Source organism: Culex pipiens, chromosome 2 (assembly GCF_016801865.2).
Source record: "Culex pipiens pallens isolate TS chromosome 2, TS_CPP_V2, whole genome shotgun sequence".
Classification (NCBI taxonomy): Eukaryota; Metazoa; Arthropoda; class Insecta; order Diptera; family Culicidae; genus Culex; species Culex pipiens.
In genome coordinates this window covers 181,283,156-181,307,658 of record NC_068938.1, presented here as the reverse complement: position 1 = coordinate 181,307,658, position 24,503 = coordinate 181,283,156, and the positions used below count along the sequence as shown (strand labels likewise).

Sequence of the window (24,503 nt, the reverse complement as noted above, 5' to 3'; positions counted from 1 at the left end):
GAATAGCTACAAATTGTCTTTGTATTTTTCACAGTATTCGTTGTAGAGCTGAGAGTATATTGCGGTTGAGAAATACCATTTAGCAGACTGATAATTTACTAACGAATCACTATAAAATGAACTCATCACAAACAAACGTGGGGGTTTGGTTACACATAATATACATTAAAAATAGTTACGTAAAATTACGTACAAAATAAACGCAGTCTTGGCAAAGTTAAAACTTATCAGCGCAGTCACTTCTGATCCTTGAGCTGTTCCATGTAGTAAAAGTAGCTTGCGTTGAGATTCCTCCCAACGACGCCGCCGCCGCCGGTGCGATCAAACGCGTTCGGGCTGTATCCCCTTCCGCGACCCGCTCCGGCCGAGTGTGGCCGCGGTCGCGGACCCTGGCGACTCTGATTCTGCTGGGGCGAGAATCCGCGGGGTGACTTCTTACAGCGCACCATGTGCTCGTCCAGCTGCGAAATCATCGAGAACCGGCTGCGGCAGTTTCGGCAGCGCACCTTTTTCAACCGTTGCCCGTTGCTGCTGTCCTCCGAGGTGTTGCTCTGGACGGAGTCGGGCGTTCGCGCTGCGAGCCGGTTCCGCACCAGGGCCACGTCCGGACGGGGCACGGAGGAGAGTGGTGGAATGTTTGCTGGTTGCTGCAGGAATGTTGCGATTGCGTGGAAATTGTTCAGCATGGCCACGTTGTCCACTTCGGGTAGCGCGGAAGGGGGCGCTGGCAGTTCTCGATGGTAGTTGATGTTGTGCGTTTCGAGTTCGGTGAGCGTTTCGAACGTGACGTTGCACTCGTCGCAACGGGTGACTCCCGGGACGACGACCGGGGAGATCGAGGTAGATGTGATTGAGCTGCGCCCATCGTCCAGCGTTGGTCCCGCCGGGAACGGTGAAGGAATCTTCACCCCTTCCCGGTTGTAATTAACCCGTAGTTTTTCCAAATTCCTAATGAAAGACCGATCGATCTTGAGCTCCTCCTCGCCCCCGCCCTCCTCAACGACTTCCTCTTCCTCATCCACAACGTCCCCATCGTAACTCGCAATGACCTCGACGCTCCTCCTGATCGAAAACACCGCCCGCCGAATAAACTCAAACGGCGAAATCGATCGGTTCTCCTTCAAAAACAGCAGATGATAAACCTCCCGGATAAACTTGACCAGCCGGAACTGCAAACACTCCTTCAGGTGTTCCTCCAGCGAATCGTCAAACATGAACCGCTTCCGGCAGGAGGGGCATTTTTTCTCTTTGAAATCTTCCGGCAGGTTGAACGAGATGTTGTGCTCTTTGAGCACCTCCAGCTCCATCACATCGTCCTCTTCGAAGGCCTTCTCGCGGTAGTTGAGGAAGCCGCTCAAGCCACCAGTGGGGGTGGTGTTGGAGGCCGGAACTGCGTTTGGGGGTGTGGCTTGAAGTCTGGAAAAAGAAGAAATAAATTTATTATTAATTTATTATATTTACTGGTTCGCTAAGTAAAAAAAACTTTTTTCGAGAGTTCAACTTGTATTATTAAAAATAAGTTTGCATAAGAGAACCTTCGAAATTTCAAACTTGATTTTAAACATTTTTGATATACCCCCTACAGAAATGACTTGAAATTGTGGAAAATTTTCTAAGTCAGGATGGCACATTTTGGTATTATTTTGGTATTGAAAGGTTTCATCAATTTTCTCTGAAACTATGGAATTTTTTTAAAAATTTTGGCGAGATAATTAATTTTGCGCTAAAATGACTTGAAACATAAAAATGTTAAAGCTGATTTTTTTTGTGATATACTCACTAATATTTTTTTCAAAAACGTTGAAATTTCTTTAAGTCGGGATAACTAAATACTTTGAAAAACGAGTCAATCAACAGATTATTGAATTTTGGTGAATTTCAATCCGGTTTCATTTTAATAATACTTATTTTTCAATCATGTTATTTTTCAGAAGCTTCAAGAACTTCAAGCACAGGCCGTTCAACAATGCACAGTGTTCGGAATGGCAAAATTAAGTGGAATAAATTGATAACTCCTTTATTTGATGTCCTAGCGAAATGGTGTCTTCGGAAGAGTTATTGTACTTGATAAGGGCTATCTTTTGAAGTTATTGATATACAGGGTGACGACCTTCCAGGGTGTCAACCATAAACTAACTTTGTTGGATGACGTTGTAGGGCTTTGGTGTCTTGGGCAAAGTTGTAGAGGAGAAAATTTCATGAAAGTTTGTCAAGGCGCCAAATTTGTAGCTCTTAATCTACTCGTGATATACGCCATTTTTGCAAAAATGGTCCAAAAAAGCACTTTTTTGGTGATAACTCAAAATGTTAGCATTTTAGCGGCCTACTATGTTCTGAAGAGTTGTTTATGAAATAAAATTACACATCTTTGCCGAAGACAGCAAAATGTTTTGAGCCTTTATTGAGGAGTTATAACAATTTTTAGGTGATTTTGAGCCTATTTTCAAGTTGCTATGTTTTCAAAATGGCGCATTTTGGCGCAAAACCGAACAATGCACCTGAAAGTACTCACTTTCAACTACATTTCTTGAAAATATCTCCGTGTCTATCGGTGTCTATTTTTAGATAACTCAATTTTAGTTTGACTGTTTTTAATCAATTTATTTATAATTTTTAAGCGGAATCTTATTGAAAACGTGGTAATAATCGGTAAATTGAAGGGTAAATTGATCGATTATTATGAAAAAAACTATGTCTATGAAAAAATACGACAACCTTTCTGAATTGACCAAGTATAAAAAGAAATACTTAATTTCAAATACGAACAATTACTTAAAATTTTAACCTGCATTATTTTTGGGCTATATATGTTTTTATTCATAATTTTAGAATGTGTGTCATAATTAAAGCATAAAAAATGTATTTTCCATAATAATCGATCAATTTACCCTTCAATTTACCGATTATTACCACGTTTTCAATAAGATTCCGCTTAAAAATTATAAATAAATTGATTAAAAACAGTCAAACTAAAATTGAGTTATCTAAAAGTAGACACCGATAGACACGGAGATATTTTCAGGAAATGTAGTTGAAAATGAGTAATTTCAGGTGCATTGTTCGGTTTTGCGCCAAAATGCGCCATTTTGAAAACATAGCAACTTGAAAATATGCTCAAAATCACCTAAAAATTGTTATAACTCCTCAATAAAGGCTCAAAACATTTTGCTGTCTTCGGCAAAGATGTGTAATTTTATTTCATAAACAACTCTTCAGAACATAGTAGGCAGCTAAAATGCTAACATTTTGAGTTATCACCAAAAAAGTGCTTTTTTGGACCATTTTTGCAAAAATGGCGTATATCACGAGTAGATTAAGAGCTACAAATTTGGCGCCTTGACAAACTTTCATGAAATTTTCTCCTCTACAACTTTGCCGAAGACACCAAAGTCCTACAACGTCATCCAACAAAGTTAGTTTTTGGTTGACACCCTGGAAGGTCGTCACCCTGTATGTCAATAACTTCAAAAGATAGCCCTTATCAAGTACAACAACTCTTCCGAAGACACCATTTCGCTAGGACGTCAAATAAAGGAGTTATCAATTTATTCCACTTAATTTTGCCATTACGAACACTGTGCAATGACAAATGCATTCGGTGTGGTGAAGAATATCACTAAGAACAACATGGAATCATCAAGTGAGTAGATTTGGCTGTTGCATATGGATCATTTCCGTTTTTTCACAAACTGCAACTGCTGCACAAAAATGGTATGAAAATACCAAATTTTGGTATTACTCGTGCAAATACCAGCGACCAAAATGTGCTCTTGGTTGCCCATAGATGGTAAAATACCATGAAATCATACCAAAATCATGTTTGTGGAAGACCACAGGAATACCACAATCTGATTTTCCAAGGGCGCGGGAATACCTAAAAATAAAACCATGGCAATACCAAGTTTTGGTATTCAAGCAATGTTCAAAAATCCAGAAGACCTCAACTTGGTATTGAAATGATTTTATTTTGTGGTATTATTTTACCTTTGGAATAACATGTTTTGGTATTGTTGTGCCCTTTCACATACAAGACTTTGGTATGATTTCATGGTATTTTACCATCTATTACTGGGCAACCAAGGGCACATTTTGGTCGCTGTTATTAGCCCAAGTAATACCAAAATTTGGTATTCCCGTGTTATTTACCCCTGCTCGGGTAATTATGCATGTGCCGGTACCGTGGTGTAGGGTTAAGCGTGATTGCCTCTCACCCAGTCGGCCTGGGTTCGATCCCAGACGGTCCCGGTGGCATTTTTCGAGACGAGATTTGTCTGATCACGTCTTCCGTCGGACTGGAAGTAAATGTTGGCTCAGTCCAGGTGTAGGAGTCGTCTCCTTGGGTCCTGCCTCGGTGGAGTCGCTGGTAGGCAGTAACTTTAACAAAGTGAAAATGCATACATTCTGAAAATGCATACAAAATTTTGCTTCGTTTGATACCCATGGAGCGAATTATGGTAATATGAGTTTTCTTCGAAAATAATACGGTATTTTACAATGAAAAAAAAAACTATATAAGTGAAAAAGCATACATAATTTTGATTCGTTTAATATCTAATTGCAAATTATGAAAGATGAAGTATTTATTTTGAAAATTAAAATCCCTGGGCCTTGTAAAGTCAAGGGGCATGATTTGATCCTAGTGCATTAGTTAAAATTTGGGTATACATTATTTTTTATAAGCGCTATGGACACCCCTTCATGCTACGAGAACTCGCTTTGTCGCAGCCCCAGGGCTTAAGCGTTAGGTAGGTAGTTCTCCGGTAGTGAAAATATCACAATTGCACAAGACACCGCTGCTTCTGTGACTTTTTCGCTATCATAATGTGGGTTTTAGGTTGGGACTTTAGGATAGTACAATTCTGTTGTTGCTTTGCATTAGCATTGAAAATAAATCTGTATTCTTTCAAAATTTATTAAAAGTTAAAGTTAGTTGCAATTTTTATGCTAGAGTAATCTGCCGCTCCAATCTAGTCCGTCCCATATGTAAAAAGTGAGTGCTGATATATTGCCGTGAGAAGCCAAGAAAATGTTTCACCTTTTTTTACATTTCTTATCACCAATTTTTACATACTTTTTTCAACAATTATTTCAATATTGGTTCAAAAAGTACCCCTATCCTAAAATTTACTCAAAAAAGTTAAAATTTATAGGTTCATTTGATCAATTTTCATGCTGGGACTGACCTGACTTTATTTATCCATCAATAAAGGCAAGTCTGTCAGGTTATCAAGGTAGGCTTTGTTGGTTTGTTCTGGGAGCAATTCCAGCTCAAATCAGGATTTTTTCTGGTACTTTTGTACCCGACCCTCTCCGATTTCAATGAAACTTTGTAGACATGTTATCCTAGGCCTATATAAGTCATTTTTGTGTATATGGAGCCAATAGTACTCGAGAATAACATTTGAGAAGGGCGTAAGGTATTTAAATATTTTAGTATTTTGCAATTTAAAAATTACTGTATCTCGAAGCCGTTGCATCGTATCAAAAAGTGGTCAAAGACAAACTTGTAGGAAATTGGACGGGCTTTCTGATAAAAATACACTGAAACAAAAATACACGCCACTTTTATGTCATTTTTCAATTTTTAAGTTTAAAAGTTAAATTTGAAGGTGATGTCACGATTTTTTTTCGCTCAAATTTTTTGAGGAAATACCCTAAGATGTTACCAAAAGACTGACGAAAAATGCAGGATGGTATGTCTCTCCTAAAAAAAAACAAAAATCATTTACTAAAACTGTTTTTTTTAAGTGGTCTAAACGTCAAAATTTTTAAAAACCGGTAGTGGGAATCGATTCCCCAGATAATTTTACATAAAAGTCTTCATATTGACCATTGTCCTATGTCCAATCCTTGGGAAGATACAGCGGTTTTAAAAATAAAAATGTTGAAAAAACGGGATTTTTTGTGGTTTTTGGCATTTTCTATATGACAGACTTGGTTTTTCAGTCTCGTAAATATTTTTACCGGAAAGCTCGTCCAATTTCCCATAAGTTTGCCTTTGACAGCATTTTAGTTGGATGTAAGGGTTTACAGATATAAGCTTAATTACATTGCTTATAACTGAAAATAGAATATTTTTTTCAGTGTGGTAGAAACCAGGATAGTAAATTTGATTACGTTAATATAAAAACGATATAAATCAAAAAGCTGTCAAAGGCAAACTTATGGGAAATTGGACGAGCTTTCCGGAAAAAATATTTACGATACTGAAAAACCAAGTCTGTCATATAGAAAATGGTACAAAAACCACCAAAAATCCCGTTTTTTCAACATTTTTATTTTTAAAACAGCTGTATCTTCCCACGGATTGGACATAGGACAATGGTCAATATGGAGACTTTTATGTAAAATTATCTGGGGAATCGATTCCCACTACCGGTTTTTAAAAATTTTGACGTTTAGACCACTTTTTAAAAAAACAGTTTTGGTAAATGATTTTTGTATTTTTTTAGGAGAGACATACCATCCTGCATTTTTAGTCAGTCTTTTGATAACATCTTAGGGTATTTCCTCAAACATTTTGAGCGAAAAAAAATCGTGACATCACCTTCAAATTTAACTTTTAAGCTTAAAAATTGAAAAATGACATAAAAGTGGCGTGTATTTTTGTTTCAGTGTATTTTTATCAGAAAGCCCGTTCAATTTCCTACAAGTTTGTCTTTGACCACTTTTTGATACGAAGCAACGGCTTCGAGATACAGTAATTTTTAAATTGCAAAATACTAAAATATTTAAATACCTTACGCCCTTCTCAAATGTTATTCTCGAGTACTATTGGCTCCATGTACACAAAAATGACTTATATAGGCCTAGGATAACATGTCTACAAAGTTTCATTGAAATCGGAGAGGGTCGGGTACAAAAGTACCAGAAAAAATCCTGATTTGAGCTGGAATTGCTCAGTAGCAGATAGAATCTCCTGACACATATGATTATTTAGGAAAATATGTATTGGATTTATTTTGAAATTTTTTAGGAGAATTTCCGTCAGTCAAATTTATGATTCAGCAAATTTAATTGAGATAAGAAGTACTAAAACAAGTGTTATAAAACTAACAATATATAAAACATCATTTGTTTTCCTAGGTTCAACAATAGAGGAATTCGGGTTATTTGAATAAATTTTAGGCAAACTCATAAAAGCAGTTAATAAATGCAGAAAATTATAATACATTGCAAATGCCCAACAAATAATTTTTTTTGTGTGTTTTCTTTGATTTTAGTGTTTACTAATGATACAATCTTTTTGGAATTTTGAGGAATAAATAAATTTTGCTGGAAATGTAGAATCAATTTCTGCATTTCTTACAAAATTTTAATGAACAATATCTTTAAAAAATAGTTCTAAATCTGACAAGCAATATTTGTTAAATATTTGAAAAAAAAATAGATTAAGCTGAGTAGCGATTTAACAATGAAGTATTTAAAATATCACGGCCAGGGTCAAATTTCACGGATTACGCGGCTTCCGCGAAATCGCGAAAAATCACTAGTCCTATCCGTTATCGTCGAACCTCGAAATTGTGGAGCGTTTGGTACGGTATGTCCACGCATCCTTCCTCCCCTGTAGATTCTTTGAAATGAGATCCGAGTTCACAGAACACTCTCCCCGAGCAGACGGAAATAACTTGGGAATAACATTTTTTGATATTTGAAAATACTAGGACAATAACATTTTGTGTTATTTATAACAAGATTTGTTATTCGTCGTTATGATTTTTTTTTTGTTATTTGATTGTTATTGTAATAACAGACTAATAACATTTTAAATTATTCTTCGAACAAATCTTTGTTATTATTTTTAGTTATTTTAACAACTAATCCGATCATCCCAATAACAGTTGGAGGTATTCTGCCAAAGCAAAAAATATTATTCTAAAGTTGTTTTGGCTTTCAACCAATATCAGACCAATAACAAATTTTGTTATGATAACATAAACTGTTATTAATCTCTTATGCAAAAATGGATTTTTCAAGAAGATTCCATAACACTTTCTGTTATTTTAACATTATTTGTTGTTGAAATGGCATGAATTTTGTTATTACCGTCTGCCCGGGTCTGCGGAAAACATAACGCAGTAAACCTAATCTCTAGACATTCCAGCATGCTTTCATCGGACTGGCTGCGCCTATGTTAGATGAGATTAGATTAGATTAACAACCTCGTTAAATTGTATTTTTACTAGTTTATAATAACATGAAGTTTGATATGTCGCATGATATGTTAAAACCAATATTGCAATTTCCAATTTTTCTATTTCAGGGTACCCGGAACCGGTTCCGAAGTTGCCAGTTTTAGTCCAGGTTGCTTTTAACTGGTTACAGAATTGATGGCTTGTAATTTCACGAAAAAAGGCCATTTCCCATTTATTTTTGATAACTTTAAAAACATATAAATGACCAAAGTTATATTTGGATACGGTATAATATCAAGCCAAATATATTGAACTAATTTGCATTTCTTCCAATTCAAACTGGTTAAGACCTGTTTGGTGAATAAAAAAACAGGTCTTCTATAGGGCAAAATTAAATTGAAAAATGCATCATGGGCTAAAAGTTTAATAAAAGTAGTTATTTAAACTTTGGAGACAATTAAAAAAATCCAAAATGAAAACCCAACATTTAGTTCAGTAGACTAAATCTGCACGTAACACAATTAGCATGCACTCTTCATTGTCACTAGTACAACCAACAATGAAAACAATACCATACAATAGTATTTCGAATTCAAATGAGCTCCCACAACAAGTGCACTTGAACTTGAAAGCAAGGCTGCGACGAGACTATCTATTTCGGTGCCACGTGGCAGCTCTATTCTTCAAACAGTCAGTAGTGTGTGCGCGAGATAAGCCAGAGTCCAAAATTTCCATCGTAACCAAGATCAAAACACTGCTGTTTGCCAGAAGTGGGGCGTCCACAAACAATAATACGTTTTAATGTGTTTTGACTTATCAAGGAAGCGACAAAAATTTAAAAAAAATCTATTTTCACATGAAAAATTACGTCATTTGTGGATGACGCTGCTGTTTTTTTTTCTGGCTGCACGTTTGCCACTTATCGTGTGATTAGTTCTAGCAGCCGACTGTCGTCGGACAGTTAACCGGTTGATGAATTCAAGAGGGCAACGGTCTCGGATCCAGTTCGGACCAGGTGCTTGCTCTGGGGGCACCATACCGTTCAAGTGGAATATTTGAAAATGACGTAATGTGAAATTTAATTTTCATAAGTTAAACAATTCAATAAAATTTTGAAGGGATGATTTTTGTATTTTTTTGGTAGACCACATTGAAACGTTAGTCGAATTAAAATTCATTCATTCATTGTGATCTTGTTTCCAATGCAAATAGACTTTGACGGCGGCACATTGGTTCATTGGTTGACAACAAGACAGGTATTGTTGTATTGATAGCCGTTTTACGCCACACCACTTTTCGTTCGAAAACGACACACACTCTGAATTGTCAATATATACACACGGTGCAGCACTGGGTTTTCACGTGTCGGTCTTGTTGTTTTTCAATGGACTTTTCACAATGCAACTTGTCAGTCATGGTTATATGTCATGGGGCAAGTAAGAGGTTGAGCTTTTACTGTAAAAGCTATTAGTTTGCAAAATTTGATATTTTTTTGAAGAGATAACCTACAAACCCGAATTTTAAAACTGTGCAAAACATTTAACAAACAAAAATATGTTAATAAAAAAATACTAATTTGCCTAACTGAACTTCAGCCCTGCATGAGAATTTGATAGTTATCGTTTTGGGATTTGTCGGCTCATCAGTCCAGAAACCGGAAGCGGAATGAAATTTAACAACACACTAGCATCAGATAGAGTTGTGTAGTATGATTTGTTCAGCATCAAACAGTTTGCTCAATGTTGTCAATAATTTTATTTGAGAGTTAAACCAGAAAATGGATGAAATTGTGTATAATCTTGTGTTACTGAAAACGTTGAGTTCTTCAAAAGCAAAATATGGTTTTAAACCTTTTTAAGGGGTTACATACATGTAAATTGGCATAAATTTCAGATGTTGGTTCGAGCAAACGCTTAAACTTTTTTTCAAATCTGTTTTCAGGGCATTAAAATATACATTTTCATCTATCAATGAAATAAATTTGAACAAATTCGGTTGTGTCTTCGCCGAGATATAGCTATTTGAAGTTTGCAGTTTAAAAAAACGGGTGCCACGATATCTCAACACTGCTTTGACCAAATCGGCTCAAAATTTTGGTGAAGACTCGTTAAACTGTTTCTGTGTGCATGACGAAGGCCGATTTTCAAAAAAGTTATTTTTTAAAGAGATAAAAATATTGTTTTGTTTTTCATATAAAAATCGTTAGTTTTTGATTTTTGTATTTAAAAAAAAAACAAAATTTTAAAATCAGGCTGCGTCATGCACACGGAGTATGTCTTGAGAGTCTTCGCCCGAAATTTCAGCCAATTTGGTCCGTCTCATCTCGAGATATCATGGCACCCGTTAATCAACTCGGTGTTTAGAGAAAAACGCTCACAAAGTTTGACACATCGCTCAACGCATGGCACACTTTGAGTTTAAATCATCTCTTACTCAGTTTAATCATGAAATATCTTCATGAAACTTTCAGGAGTGTTTGAAATTATCATTTTAGTGGATTTGATAAATTTTCTGTAATATGAAATTTTGCGATTTTCTACATGTATGTAACCCCTTAAGCATAATTAGGCATCCAAATTAAGCAATTAAACGTAAGGAAAATAAAATATAGATACTTCAGACAAATAAGTGCTACTATAATTAAACATTTTTGAGCAAAAACTGTAGTTCGTTAATGAAAAATGGATTTCTTCAAGAAACACTGATATTTTAACAACAACAAATTTTTTTAAATGATGTTTATTTTTTTCAATGTACTTTCTAGAGTTGGTGAACCCAATTTGCATTCGATAAAAAAATCATATTTTTTTATAAAGCTATTTATTAAACTGTTTTCAATGTAATATTGAGTGAGTATTTAAATATAATTCATAAAGTGTCTTTTTATTAAATAGCTTTTAGGTAATATTTAGTGAGAATTTAATATTTTGTCTTTTTTGTGCAGTGTTGTATTTCTGAAACTATTTTTGAAAAGCTGAGAGCTGAAATTATAATTTTTAAAGATTGAACAATATGTGTATTGTTAATTAATGCTTTCCAAACTGACAATATCTTCTTTCACTGTTTATTTAAATTTCACTCTAAGAAATGAACATTTAGGGGAACTATACCCTTTCTCAGCCTATTTCTATTATCGGCCTATCAACACTTTGGTCATGAATTACAGCTTAAATAAAGTGTTTTTGACTGCTCAAAAGTAATAAATAGCTCAAATAAAAGTTAGCAAACAACTTATCATTGTTGATACATCTGAAAATGTTGATTTAATAGCGGATAACGGCAAAAGTAATGAGAATTGGTCGAACGGCTTAGTGTGATTAAAATGGGTATATTTCCCCTAGTATTAGTTTTTTTCGAATTCTGAAATAATAAATTTAATTTTTCAAATCTTGCTTAAAAAAGGTTTTAAATTGATTTTTGCCAGTCAAATATACGGCAGAATATCAATGTTAGAAATGAAAAAAAACAATAATTAAAACAATCAGATCGATAAAAATATTATTCTGTGTTTGTTTTCTTTAGACTATAAGATAATTAGAGGGAAGGGGAGGATTAAAAAAAAACAAAAAAATTAAATCACGAGCCACAATTAGAATATTTCATTTAAAAAAGTGTGCTATAACAGAAGTTATGCAACAAGTTGAAAAAAAAACTTTTTTTTTGCAATACCGTTGTAAATCCTTCCTTTTCCTGTCATTCTTGTACAACGAAACAGGCTACTGTTCTGTACCAAAAATCACAGAATCGAATAATGTCATGATTCGAATTCCCGGACGCTTCGAAACCCGGACACCTCATCTTGTTTTATCAATAATTTGGATATAAGTTCGCATTATAAATGTCAAAAATGGGTTATTTGATGAATTCTAACATCAACTTTCATTTAAAGTTTGTTTGAACGTTGTAGTTAATGTCAAAACAATTAAATAAAATAAAATTATAAGATTACCAAAAATGCGAAACATTTCACGTGAAATATTTCATAGGCGTCCGAAGCACCGGGAAGGCAAAGCAGAAATTTATCGTTTTGATTTCCTTAAATTCTAGCAAATTTTTATATAAAATATATATTGTTTTGATGTCGTCCCGCCCGTGTGGATCAATCGGACCGCGCACTGGACTCACAATCCAGAGGTCGCCGGTTCGAATCCCGCGGCGGGCGCTCTAAAATTCTTTGTGTAAATATGGGTATTCGGCGCCGTCGCTCCGTGCCATACTTTCATACACTTAGGAGCCCAGGGCGGCGAAGTCCTTGTAGATAAAAGGAAGACACTAGTGGTTGGTACTAGCAATGGTGGCCGACAGCTATAAAGTCAACTTCGTTTTTATTGTTTTGATGTTAACAGCTTATTTGAGACCTAAAGAATGCCATTCACTAACATTTCAGTCCAAATTTGTGCGATTCATTAGCAAAAACGAGTGTCCGGATTTCGAATCAGCTTTTATCAGTGTCCGGGATTCGAAGCACAACAAGTCATTTTAATTTTCAAATTCTGATGAAAAATTGTTAGAAAAGACATAATTTGCATGCAATCTCTTTAAAAAAGCAAAAAAAAGCAAAGCAATCTACTTTCTCTTAAAATTGACTGTTAATACTACATCCTGATGATATTTCTTCATTTCCAACTTATTACATGATTTTTTGACAGCTATAACGAAAATGATATGCTACTAAGTGTCCGGATTTCAAATCATGACGTTAGTAACCCTTTTCAAAAGAAATGCTGAAAAGTTCTACTTTGTTGAAGTTGTACTTTTCAGCACTTGTTAGGAAAAGTTATACTTTTCAACATTTTTTTTTTTTTGATTTAAACGATTCATTGACCTATAATTGTGATCAAAGGGTGTTTTCAGAATTGCAGAAAAAAACGTTGTATGGTACTCGTTACAAAACTTGATTTTTTCATCACTCGTCGTATTTGTCGTGCTGAAAAAATCTTCTTTTCGCAACTTGTTGCATAAACTACTATTTCAGCACTAGTTGCATCTACAATTATTGGCAAGCGCTGAAACAAAAATCCAGTTTTGTAGAGAAGTTAAACACAGTCCAGACTCGATTATCCGAAAGCCTTGAAAAAATTTCACTTTGGATAATCGAGTCACGAAAAAAAAATGTTTCTTCTCATATTTTTTGCTGTCGAGCTGAAGTATGATCCCTGGGCTACGCTTAAGTTATTTAGATTTCAACTATTCAAATTTGACTGAAATGAAGTCGCAGAACTTGCATTTTATGTTAATAGTAAGAAATAAAAAAAAACGTCACGGGATAATCGGAACATTGGATGATCGAGTCTGGACTGTACAACATTTTATGCAATTCCGGAAAACACGCTTTGAATTGTTTTAAAAGTGATTTTTACCCCTTTTGAATGTTATTTTCCGTCAAGATAAGTGTTTATCTACAGAACAGTATAGAAAAGCATTACTTTTCGGCACAAGAGTGTTGCAAACTTGAACCTTTCAGCCGAACTAAGCTAAGTGTTGAAAAGTTGAACTTTTCAGTACACAAATGGATGCGGAAATAGTAATTTATGCAACAAATTGCAAAAAGAAGATTTTTTCAGCACGAGTCGTACAAGTTTTGCAACGAGTTGCTTACAACATTTTTTACAATTTCGAAAAACGCCTTTTGAATGTAATTTTATGTCATATTTTCTTAATAATTCACCGTTCAAAACAAAAAAATATATTGAAAAATGTTACATTTCGATACTTCTGTTGAAAAGTAGAACTTTTCAAAGGTATTAATTTTCCATTCTGTTATGATTGGTAGGGAAAAGTAGGCCGTTTCGTTATTCCCGAAGGACAGGAAAAGTCACAGCGGAATTGCAAAATCAAGTTTTGCAACGAGTTCCATACAACATTTTTTGCAATTCCAAAAAAACACACACTAAGTGAAATTTTATGTCAAATTTTCATGTATTTTGTCAATAAAGCGTTCAAATCCAAAAAATGATGAAAAGTTTTACTTTTCAGCATTTATTTTGAAAAGTGTTGCTATTCTGTTATTTTTGGTACAGAAAAGTAGGCTATTTGGTCGTTCAAGAATGACAGGAAAAGTAAGTAGTTTCACGACGGAATTGCAAAAAAGTTCATTTCAATAATGCAGTTTTGAAAACGGATTTGCAAAAGAAAAATGCATTTTACATTAGACCCGTTTTTTACAATCATTGGTTTTCAAAAAATAAAATTGTTACGATACTGTACATGGAAAAAGAAAGTTGATGAAATGTGTATTTTCCCAGCGATTTGAGTATTTTTTTTTCTGAAATGAAAATGAACCAAATGAAATGGACTGAAATGAAATTAGACCGGTCTAAACCGGTGCAAATATTTTTCAATGTTTATTTCACCCGTCCCTTTTTTCAAAAACTTCAAAATTTATCATTATTTACCTGTCCAGTTTTTTTTTTTTTGCAGTTATAAGATTCCAAAATTTCGAAGTATTGACGAAAATTTTATTTTTGCAAGAAAAAAAGTTTTTTGCGGTAATTTCACAAAAGTTCAAAATATTTTTAACGAGCATAAACATGCTAAATTTTATTATGCAGAAATATGCATTTAAGATTGTTTTTAGTTGATTAAATTTTAATTTAAATATAAATTTTAGGCTTTTTGAAAAAGTATTTATTGCCTTCCTATTTTTTTCGGAGCGATTTTAAAAGGGGGGGAGGGAGAGAGGGCGACATGAACTTAGAAGGGGGGAATTGCACTCTCATTTTTTTCTTTTACTTAATAAATACCACAAAAATCACGTCGCCATTCCGTTCGAACAGGATCAAACCAACAATCGTTCACGGTCTGTTATTTTTTGAAAGCCACAACAGTGATCTCAAAACCAGTTTGATGAATTAGTAAAAAGGTAAACAAATTCAAACCGGTACAATATTGGCACGAACTTCGCTGTCTGGATTTCGGTTGCAAATACAAAAGACACCAAATTTGTCGCTGCTTTGCAATATAAACATAACTCAGTTTGGTCTCGTGAGATAGTCTTTTGAAGCTATCTAAAACTGCAACATTCTTGCAACTAATAACTCTTTACGAGATAAATATAATGAGCGTCAAAGTGGTCAGAAATCAAAAATGCAAATTTCGCTCAATTATTTTGCGGCTTAATTGCAGCGACGACACAGTTTAAGAGAATTTCCTCTCCGGGGCTCATCTCCGAGACGAAGCTTAAGTTTGTTCCTCGGAATAGTGAGTCACGTCAACAGTCTGCGACTGAGACTGGAGTCACACAATCTGCATTATCAGATTATCAAAGAACAAACGAAAGACGCTGGCCGATGACAAACTATCTGTTTTTGTGCCCTGTTTGAAGGCGAAGTGACGATTGGGCCAGCCTTTTGATGTGAATATATTTAAAAAAAAATTTGAAGTTTGGAAAACCTTCCGAAATCGACAAGCACAAACCTGAGAGCCGCTTTCGTTGCACATTTGTGACCTTGATAGGCAAACAAACATTGTTTTTTTCTCCCGCTGAGATAAGCCCAAGAGATTACACTATTATGTTATAATTTGAAGTATGTATCACAGTAATTTATTTCTGCCATGCGCATCTCTCATCGTCGTCGTCGCGATTGCTCTATAGAATCCGCAGGTTTATCTCTCTGTACTTCTACTGCTGCTCATCTCTTATCGTCTTTTATCATTGAAATCAGTCTCCAGTTTATTGCATTTTTTTCGGTGTTTGAGTGTGCGAGGAAGATTTGAGCAGGCAGCAGTAAAGAAAGAAAAAAGCAAGACCCTAAACGACCACATGCTAAGGTTTGCGCCTCCATGGTGACGACTTGAATTCAATTCTAAATACATTTTCCTGCATACTGCTTTTTGCACAAGAATCATTAAAAGACATATATGAAATCATATAAAACACATTTTACAAGAAATATCAATATTTTGCATTATAAAATCAAACAAAAAATCTTAAAAGCAACCAAAAATGGCTATGACATAAAAAAAAGTGCACACTTTAGTCCCGAGACCTTCAAAACAGCATTATAAGTTTTCATACGACCTTTTCAAATGATAAGCTAGATTTTTGAAACTTTTGGCTATTTTCCCTAAATAGTTAAACTAACCTTTCTCTTGCGTCTAAGACAGCTAAAATCAGATGAAATGATAAAAAAGTGTTTTTTGCGAAAATCGAAAATTGCCATTTTTTGGACCACCCTTACACGGCGTAGGTCACCCTAATGGCCAAACAAAAAAATACGGGTCTTTTTTTTACTTTAAGGAACCCCCAGAAAATTTTTGAGCCCGATCGGAGAACTTTTTTCGAATCATGCTGTTTTCGTGGGGGAATTGCTGTAAAGTTATAATATATAGTTGACATATTTGATCCAATACAACTTATCACACCCAGAACTGGACATCGGCATACGAGAGGATAAAGAGCACGATTCGGTAGTAAAATGGTACTGTGTGCGGACTGAGAGGATAAATCCCGAAACTACAGAGAGTACTTTACTAATGGGTTCATCTTCAAAAAAAGTTTATCTATCAAAAAAAAGTACCGGTACCGAGAATCGAACCCAAAACCTTCGGCATATTAAACCGTGCCTTTGCCGTATGGGCCACCATGGTTCGGTGTCTAAGGGGCGGTCATTTGTCCATATAAGCCACTCAATAGGATGAACTGTTCCAATGAACGAATGAACACGTGAGAGGACTATACTCTCGCAAAATAGCACTTTCCTCACGTTTCTTTTCGTGAGGACTATCCCCTCGTTCTTAAACTTTGGGTGCAGAAAATTAAAAATAAATAATGGGGGTAAAAATCTTGAAAAACGTTGGTTGATGCCTTTTTCACTTAAACGACTCCTAAACTGCCTTCTACGCATAATTGTCCCATGTCAGTTTTTGACGATTTTGACTTTATGCCATTTTTAAGTTTAGTCTAATGTGTACTTTAAGAAAAACACATAAAATCTGGAACTTTGATCGGAAACTCATCAAAAACAACACCAAGTCTGTTTGTCCCATCGTTGAACTTCTACGCATAATTGTCCCACCAAGTATTTTCTTACACGGAATCATTAGTTTTACTAAGCATTATGCCTTGTTTACCTGTTGTATAGCAAGAGGATCACAAATAAGGGTGATAAACTGCTAACTGGGGCGATTAGGGACACATAGGGCGAATAGGAACCCACGGGACAATTATCCGTACAAACACAGAAATCGGTTGAAAAATTTCAATCGCGTTTATCTCAGTTGCACTTTTTTGAACATGGGACAATTATGCGTAGAACGGCAGTAAACTCCTCAAAAGTGATTTGAATTTTTAAATCCAAGATGGCGGCCAAAATGGCGATGATGAAATATTGAGAAAAAATGGACTAAAATGGCGTCGCAAAACTCGTTAAAATTCAGAAAAAAAAGTTTGCTCATGATTTGATTATCTGAAGTCCCACACAAACTTTCAGATAATCAAATTTCGGATAATCAAAACGTTGATTAATCGAAGTTTAAGATAGTCAAGTGTGGACAGTACTTTTTTTATTATTTAATGTTCAAAAAATATTATACAGTCCACACTCGACTATCGGAAGGCATCGAAAAAATTTCACTTCGGATAATCGAATCGCCGGAAACCGTGGTGTAGGGGTAAGCGTGGTTGCCTCTCACCCAGTTTGATGGGTTCGATCCCAGACGGTCCCGGTGGCATTTTTCGAGACGAGATTTGTCTGACCACGTCTTCCGTCGGATGGGGAAGTAAATGTTGGCCCCGGTCTAACCTAGAGCGTAAGGTCGTTAGCTCAGTCTAGGTGTAGAAGTCGTCTCCCTGGGTCCTATCTCGGTGGAGTCGCTGTTAGGCAGTTGGACTACCAATCCAAAGGTCGTCAGTTCGAATCCCGGGGTGGATGGAAGTCAGGTGTAAAAAAAGGTTTGCAATTGCCTCAACAATCAAGCCTTCGGACACTTAGTTTCGAGTAGGAATCTCGCAACCGAGAACGCCAAGGCAATGCTGTAGAGCGAATAATTTGATTTGATTTTTTTTGATAAAATAACAAGATTTGGTATTGAAGTGATATAATACTTAAAATGTTTAATAACACGCTAATAAGAGGAAATGTTATACTTTTCAAAAACTCTCCTGATAACAAGATTTGTTATTCGTTTGGTATTCTGACATAGAAATAAAATTATCATAAATCGCACAAATGGAAAAGTTTTTAAGTGTCCATAACACAATCTGTTATTATTTTTTTCTTTTGTTAAATATGTTAAGATCTTTGGTATAATTTTGTCCAATTTCGTCGGAGCTATTATTTTGGCCATGAAATGGGGTCCTTAAGCTAAAATTATTCAAAAAAGTTGAAATTTTGAAAGTTGATTTTTTTTATTATTTGATATACCCCCTAAGTGACTTTGCAAATATTGGCTAGAACTATGGGATAATTTTGACCATTTTCGTCGGGGTCATTATTTTGGTTATGAAATGGGGTCCTTAAGCTAAAATTATTCTAAAAAGTTGACATTTTGAGAGTATATTTTTTTTAATTATTTAATATACCCCATTAAGGACTTTGCGTATATTGGCTAGAACTATGGGATAATTTTGACCATTTTCGTCGGGGTCATTATTTTAGGCATTAAATGGGGTCCTTAAGCTAAAATTATTCTAAAAAGTTGAAATTTTGAAAACTGTTTTATTTTTTGATATACCACTAAGGGAATATGGAATAATTTTGACCAATTTAATCGTGGTCATTTATTTGACCATGAAATGGGGTCCTTAAGCTTAAATTTATCTAATAAAATTAACTTTTGAAAGTTGTTTTTTTTTAAGTTTGTTATATTCTCTAAAGGAATTTATTTATTAATTGAGAATTTTTGAAATGTGAATAACAAAAACTGTTATTATTTTCACAGAGCGAGGAAGTCAGAGCTGACGTTGAAGTTCGAGCTGGAGTGAGACCTCGGAGACGGCATCGGATTCGGCTAATTTTCAGCAACTTTCACTTGGAGTCGGAATCTGTGAAGACGGGTATTTTTAGAGAGCTGAAGTCGGCGTTGACGTCATATCCTACATCCAGAGTCGGAGTTGTCTTCAAAGTATGGATTCAAAGTCGCTTGAAGGAACCCGACTCTGCAGCCCTGACTAGTACAGAAGAGTTATGGCAACTGCAGGTTTATTTGCAAATGGCAAATAAACCAAAACAATAACTTTTTTTTTTATTATGGAGACATTCAAGTTCAATAACAATTTTTGTTATTATGCTGCTCCACCTCTCCGCACAAAATAACAAATCTTGTTATTCCTTTATGATTCCTTCTATGATATTGGTTTGTAATGGAGCATTTCCATTCGAGCAGTTTTTGCTTTTTTCTTCAATGTATTCCTTATGGGAGAACTGTCATTTCTACCACTCGAATCGGGTGCTCCATTGTAATAACAACTTAATAACAGTTTAAGTTATTTTTCGAACAAATCTTTGTTATTGATTTTTGTTATTTTAACAACTAATCCGATCATCCCAATAACATATTCCGATCTTCTAACAATATCAAAAACTGACCTTCCCAAGTTTTTTCCGTCTGCTCGGGATGTGATGGAATAAGCAAAACAATATGTTCACTTATTGGTTTTCTGTGATTCTATTTAAACATATCTCTTGCCTTTTTCCAATTTGTGGAGTGACTGTATGACATGTTATTGCGAATATCTCCCATAATTTCCAATCCGAATCGCCACCCTCAAATCCCATTATCTGCCGATGGCTCTGCTGCGGCATCCATCCGAAAAACCTCAGCAGTGTGACGACTCTTATTTACTCCCGCCGCTCATCCAGTGTGATCATGTGTGTGTGTGTGTGTGTGTTTCGCCGCCGTTGTGTTCGAATAATAAATTGAACCTAACTGCTGCCTGCGACGGCCGAGATGAGCCTCAGTAGAGAGATGCGAGTTCGCTCGGTGGCCGGTTCAGTCGTGCGCGCGCGCTCGTTCGAGCATGGAGAACTTCGGCTACAAGGAGGGTTCGACCAAACCGAAGCAGCGCCGCCTCGGATCATCGCGGTCCACCAAGATCAAGAGTACGCAGGTGGCGCCGGCGCCGGTCTCCGCGAAACCCAGGTGAGATTCCAGTGACTGCTGCGATTGGTTGGGATCGTGTTTTTTTGAAGTTTGACGGATTCTGCCAGAATATTCAACGACTTGAAATTGATCATTTCTTGTTGAAAGCAAGCTAAACACAATTTCAACTTACAGATTCTCGCTGACCCCGGATGTGACGGTGCACTGGCGCAATGATCCGGAGGCGGTGCTGGCGGAGGACTTTGAGTACATGAAGATCGGGCCGTCTCCGCCGGCGGAGAGCGCGCCGAACATGTTCGAGAACTACGAGGAGTCGGCGGTGGAGTTTGGCTTCGAGGTTTCGGCGGAGACGATCCGGACGTCGCTGATGGAGCAGATGCGGATATCGTCGGGCCGGTTGAAGCTGCTGGACAACATCGAGCAGGGCAACATTTGTGCGGCCAATGTGCGGGAGATGTTCGAGGGTTCGAGTAAGGCCGAGAAGAATATAAGTTTTTTGTTCGCGGCGTTCTTGAAGCGATGGGACTTGCTGGAGGGACTGTTGGAGTGTGGGGCGGAGTTGATCTACTTTGATAGTAATGGGTTTTCGGCGTTGCATTTGAGTGCGTTTAGTGGTTGTTTGAACTGTACGAGCCTGCTGGTGTCGAGGGGGATCGACGTGAACATGCAGCCGCGGGCGTTTACGCCGTTGCACTGTGCGGCGTTCGGGAACGCGGTGGAGATCGCGCGGTTCTTGATCAACAAGGACGGCAAGCAGTGCATCAACACGAAGAAACAAAACTACGAAGAGTCGCTGCTGCACTGCGCGGTCCGGTCGAACGCGATCGACTGCGTCAAGTTGTTCATTTCGGAGGGAATGGACGTGAACTCGCTGAAGCCGAGCGGGATGAACTCGATCCACCTGGCGGCGGATTTGGGGTACGTGGAGTGTTTGAAGGTGCTGCTGGATTGTCCGACGGCGGATCCGAACATCCGCATAGGGATAAGGGAAAAGGAGTCAACGGCGTTGCATTTGGCCGCGGACGAGGGGAACGTGGAGTCCGTGAGTCTCCTGCTGGCCAAAGGAGCCAACGCCAAGTTGAAGAATCATCGCGGGTTCACCCCGCTTCACCTGGCCGCGCGAACCTCCAGCTTCGAGTGCGTTGAGCTGCTGCTCCGAGTTGGTAACGCCGACCCAAACGCGGAAGACTTCGATCAACGCACCCCGCTGCACGCCGCGATCGGCAAGTCCGAGAGTGCGTTCGACATCATCGAAACGCTGATCTGCTGGGGCGCGGACGTCAACAAGAAGGACGTGTTCGGGTTCACACCACTTCATCTAGCCGCGTTGGACGGCCTGGCGCACTGCGTCGAGATCTTGATCTACCACGACGCGGACGTTACGACGAAGTCGAAGAAGGGCACGACCGCGTTGAACGTGATCACGCGCAAGACTCCGTCGTCGCTGGCGATGATCAACCGGAAGTTTGACGACGCAATGACGCTGATCCACTCGCAGGATCCGTCGGACAAGGAGGTCGTGCTGGAGCTGGATTTCAGGAGCATTTTGCAGCACGGATATCCGCGCGAGACCAGCTACCTGAACACGCTGGTCGACGAGGGTCAGAAGGAGATCCTGCAGCATCCGCTGTGTTCGGCCTTCCTGTACATCAAGTGGGGCAAGATCCGGAAGTACTACATCGCTCGGCTGTTGTTTTGTTTTATTTTTATTCTGTTTTTAACACTTTACGTGCTGACCGCCCTCGCCCACAACTGCTACAACGGTAGCAAGGACATGGAGGAGACCATCCAGGAGCAGGAACTCTGTCAGAAGCAGTCGATCCTCGGGAACATGCTGCGCAATAATCCCTTCGTCATGGAAATGCAGTGGATGGTGCTGGTCGCGATCACCTTCGTCGAGATTTGCCGTAAACTGTACGGCATGACCGGATATTCCTCGATCCGACGGTACATAACCCAAATGGAGAACGTCACCGAGTGGTTCATCATCGTGAGTGTGTTTGTAATATCGTACATCTACACCAAGCGAACCTACACCTGGCAGAACCACATCGGAGCGTTCGCCGTCCTGCTCGGCTGGACGCACCTCATGGTCATGATCGGTCAACTCCCCGTGTTCGGCGCGTACGTCGCCATGTACACCAAAGTCCAGGTCGAGTTTGCCAAACTCTTCATCGCTTATTCCTGCATGCTCGTCGGCTTCACCATCAGCTTCTGCGTGATCTTCCCCTCGTCCTCCTCCTTCGAGAACCCCTTCATGGGCTTCATCACCGTCCTCGTCATGATGGTCGGCGAGCTCGACCTGGAACTCCTCATCAACGACCCGGACGGCAAGGATCCACCCTTCATGCTGGAACTCAGCGCCCAAATCACCTTCGTCCTCTTCCTACTCTTCGTCACCGTCATCCTCATGAACCTCCTCGTCGGCATCGCCGTCGACGACATCCAGGCGCTCAAGAAAACCGCAACCCTCTCCAAACTGGTCGGCCAAACCAAGCTCATCTCGTACATCGAGTCGGCCCTCTTCAACGGGTGGCTCCCCAACTGGCTCCGTTCCCTCCTCCACTACACCGCCCTCGTCTCACCCCAAGCCTACCGCGTCATCCTCTCCGTCAAACCCCTCAACCCCGAAGAAAAGCGCCTCCCCCGCGCCATCATGATGGCCGCCTACGAAGCCGCCAAAAAGGGCAGCAAACTCCAGCCCGGACTCAGCAACCCCGTCGTCTTCAAATACCGCTTCCAAAACGGAACCCCCGGAACCGACCCCCAATCGATCGGCGGCGCCCAAATCGACCCCAACGCACCGCCCCTCGAGAAGATCGTCGAGTCCGACTACGGGTTCGAAACGGCCAGCATCTGCACCCTCGCCACCAAGATCGACGAAAGTGCCGAAAAGCTGGACGAACTCGCCAAGGAGCTCGCGGAGCTGAAAGCCGTCCTCAAGTACAACCAAAGCGTCGTGGACAAAATATGTAAAATACTATCAAAGTGATGATCTTTTAACAATGCGCGCGCAAATCGCTGTCTCAATGGCCGAATTAGTGTCGTCTTGTGTGATAGTGAGGTTCCTCTCTCTTTATAGGCGGATCACGTGCCCTGGCGGCTGAGACAAGCTTCAGAGTCCGGCGTTTTCTTTTATATCTTGTATGTATGTAAATCATGACGCAAAATAAAATAAAACCAATAACCCAATGTTGCGCGGCTTGTTACTCGCTGCGGTTGCACTTTTATTTTCGTTGTAAACCTCTCAACTCGACTCAACTCGGACTTTATCTCCGGTTGATGACTCGGGATTTGTTTGCTTGATGATTGGGAAAAAGCTGCGGTTTTCGGGGTTCAAAACTTTAGAGTTGTCGCGTTGAATCCTACATGCAGCAAAACTAATTCAAACTGGTTTTTTTTTTCAAACACGAGTTGCAGATCATCGCCGGTCGAGGTCAACGAATCTCAAAATTCATAATGTTTGGTTGAATTTTACGACGATCGTCTCATTTATTTTATTGCGTGGCTTTGATGCTTTTGCAAGAGTCACACCCAGAGTATTGAATTTGAATTTCATACCTTAACCCTCTGCCTTCAACCTTTTTTAAATTATTTTAATAGTAAAACTATCATTTTTTATTGTTTTTTACATTTCTTATAGTATTAGGCCTATTGCCAGTTATGAGCTCCTTAACCAGTTTTGCATTTTTCAAAAACCTTACGAGCTCATAGTTCGTGTTCCAGGGAACAACTTTGCCGAAGAGTGCGAAAAGATTCGTCAACTATTAAGAATGTTACAGAATTTATAACACCGCCGCTGAAAACTTCAACTTTTTCTTCAAGCTCTTCTGGCAACCATCAGCTTGCTTGGTTGCAAGAGCGTCGCGACACCTATCCTGAACCTTTTCTGCCGTAACACCAAGTGCTGCCAGAAGAGAGTGACGAAAAAGTTGGAATGTTCAGCGGTGGTGTTATAAATTCTCTATCGTTTGACGAATCTTTTCGCATCCCTAGAACACGAACTATGAGCTTGTGAGGTTTTTGAACAATGTAAAAATCGTTAAGGAGCTCAAAACTGACAAAAACCAAAACGCACCGATTTTACGGGTTAAATCCCATTTAAACCTCAAAATCAGGCGCCAGGTCCTGTCGCAACCATCAAGCTCATATTTGGGATGCCCTGAAACGCCCGCAAAATTGACCAATTTTGTTACATCCTACTGTCCATACAAAAATAAAGGTACGTAAATGTTCGAAAATCTGTATCTTTTGAAGGAATTTTCTGATCGGTTCAGTGTCTTGTTTTAGATATTGATGAAAACTATTCGGAAAAAACGTTACTTA

General features: G+C 38.3%; 2 protein-coding genes across 2 annotated transcripts in view; one reads left to right on the top strand and one right to left on the bottom strand.

Moving 5' to 3' along the window:
* LOC120429068 (uncharacterized) overlaps positions 1 to 24,503 on the bottom strand; it is a 32,712-nt gene continuing 8,209 nt past the window's right edge. The window contains exon 3 of the mRNA XM_039594216.2: positions 1 to 1,416. Within this exon, the coding sequence (XP_039450150.1) occupies positions 237 to 1,416 (1,180 nt within the window). The 3' untranslated portion in view covers positions 1 to 236. The remainder of the gene's footprint in view (positions 1,417 to 24,503) is intronic.
* On the top strand, positions 20,044 to 23,369 carry LOC120429061 (transient receptor potential channel pyrexia). Its single transcript, XM_039594204.2, has 2 exons — positions 20,044 to 20,216; positions 20,352 to 23,369. The coding sequence occupies exons 1-2, from the start codon at positions 20,095 to 20,097 to the stop codon at positions 23,167 to 23,169; spliced, it is 2,940 nt and encodes a 979-aa protein (XP_039450138.1). The 5' UTR covers positions 20,044 to 20,094; the 3' UTR covers positions 23,170 to 23,369.

Excerpts from the sequence above, each read along its gene's own strand:
- LOC120429061 (XM_039594204.2), top strand. The coding sequence starts at position 20,095 with ATGGAGAACTTCGGCTACAAGGAGGGTTCGACCAAACCGAAGCAGCGC. Across the intron at positions 20,217-20,351 it reads CCGGTCTCCGCGAAACCCAG|ATTCTCGCTGACCCCGGATG; the intron begins GTGAGATTCCAG and ends TTCAACTTACAG.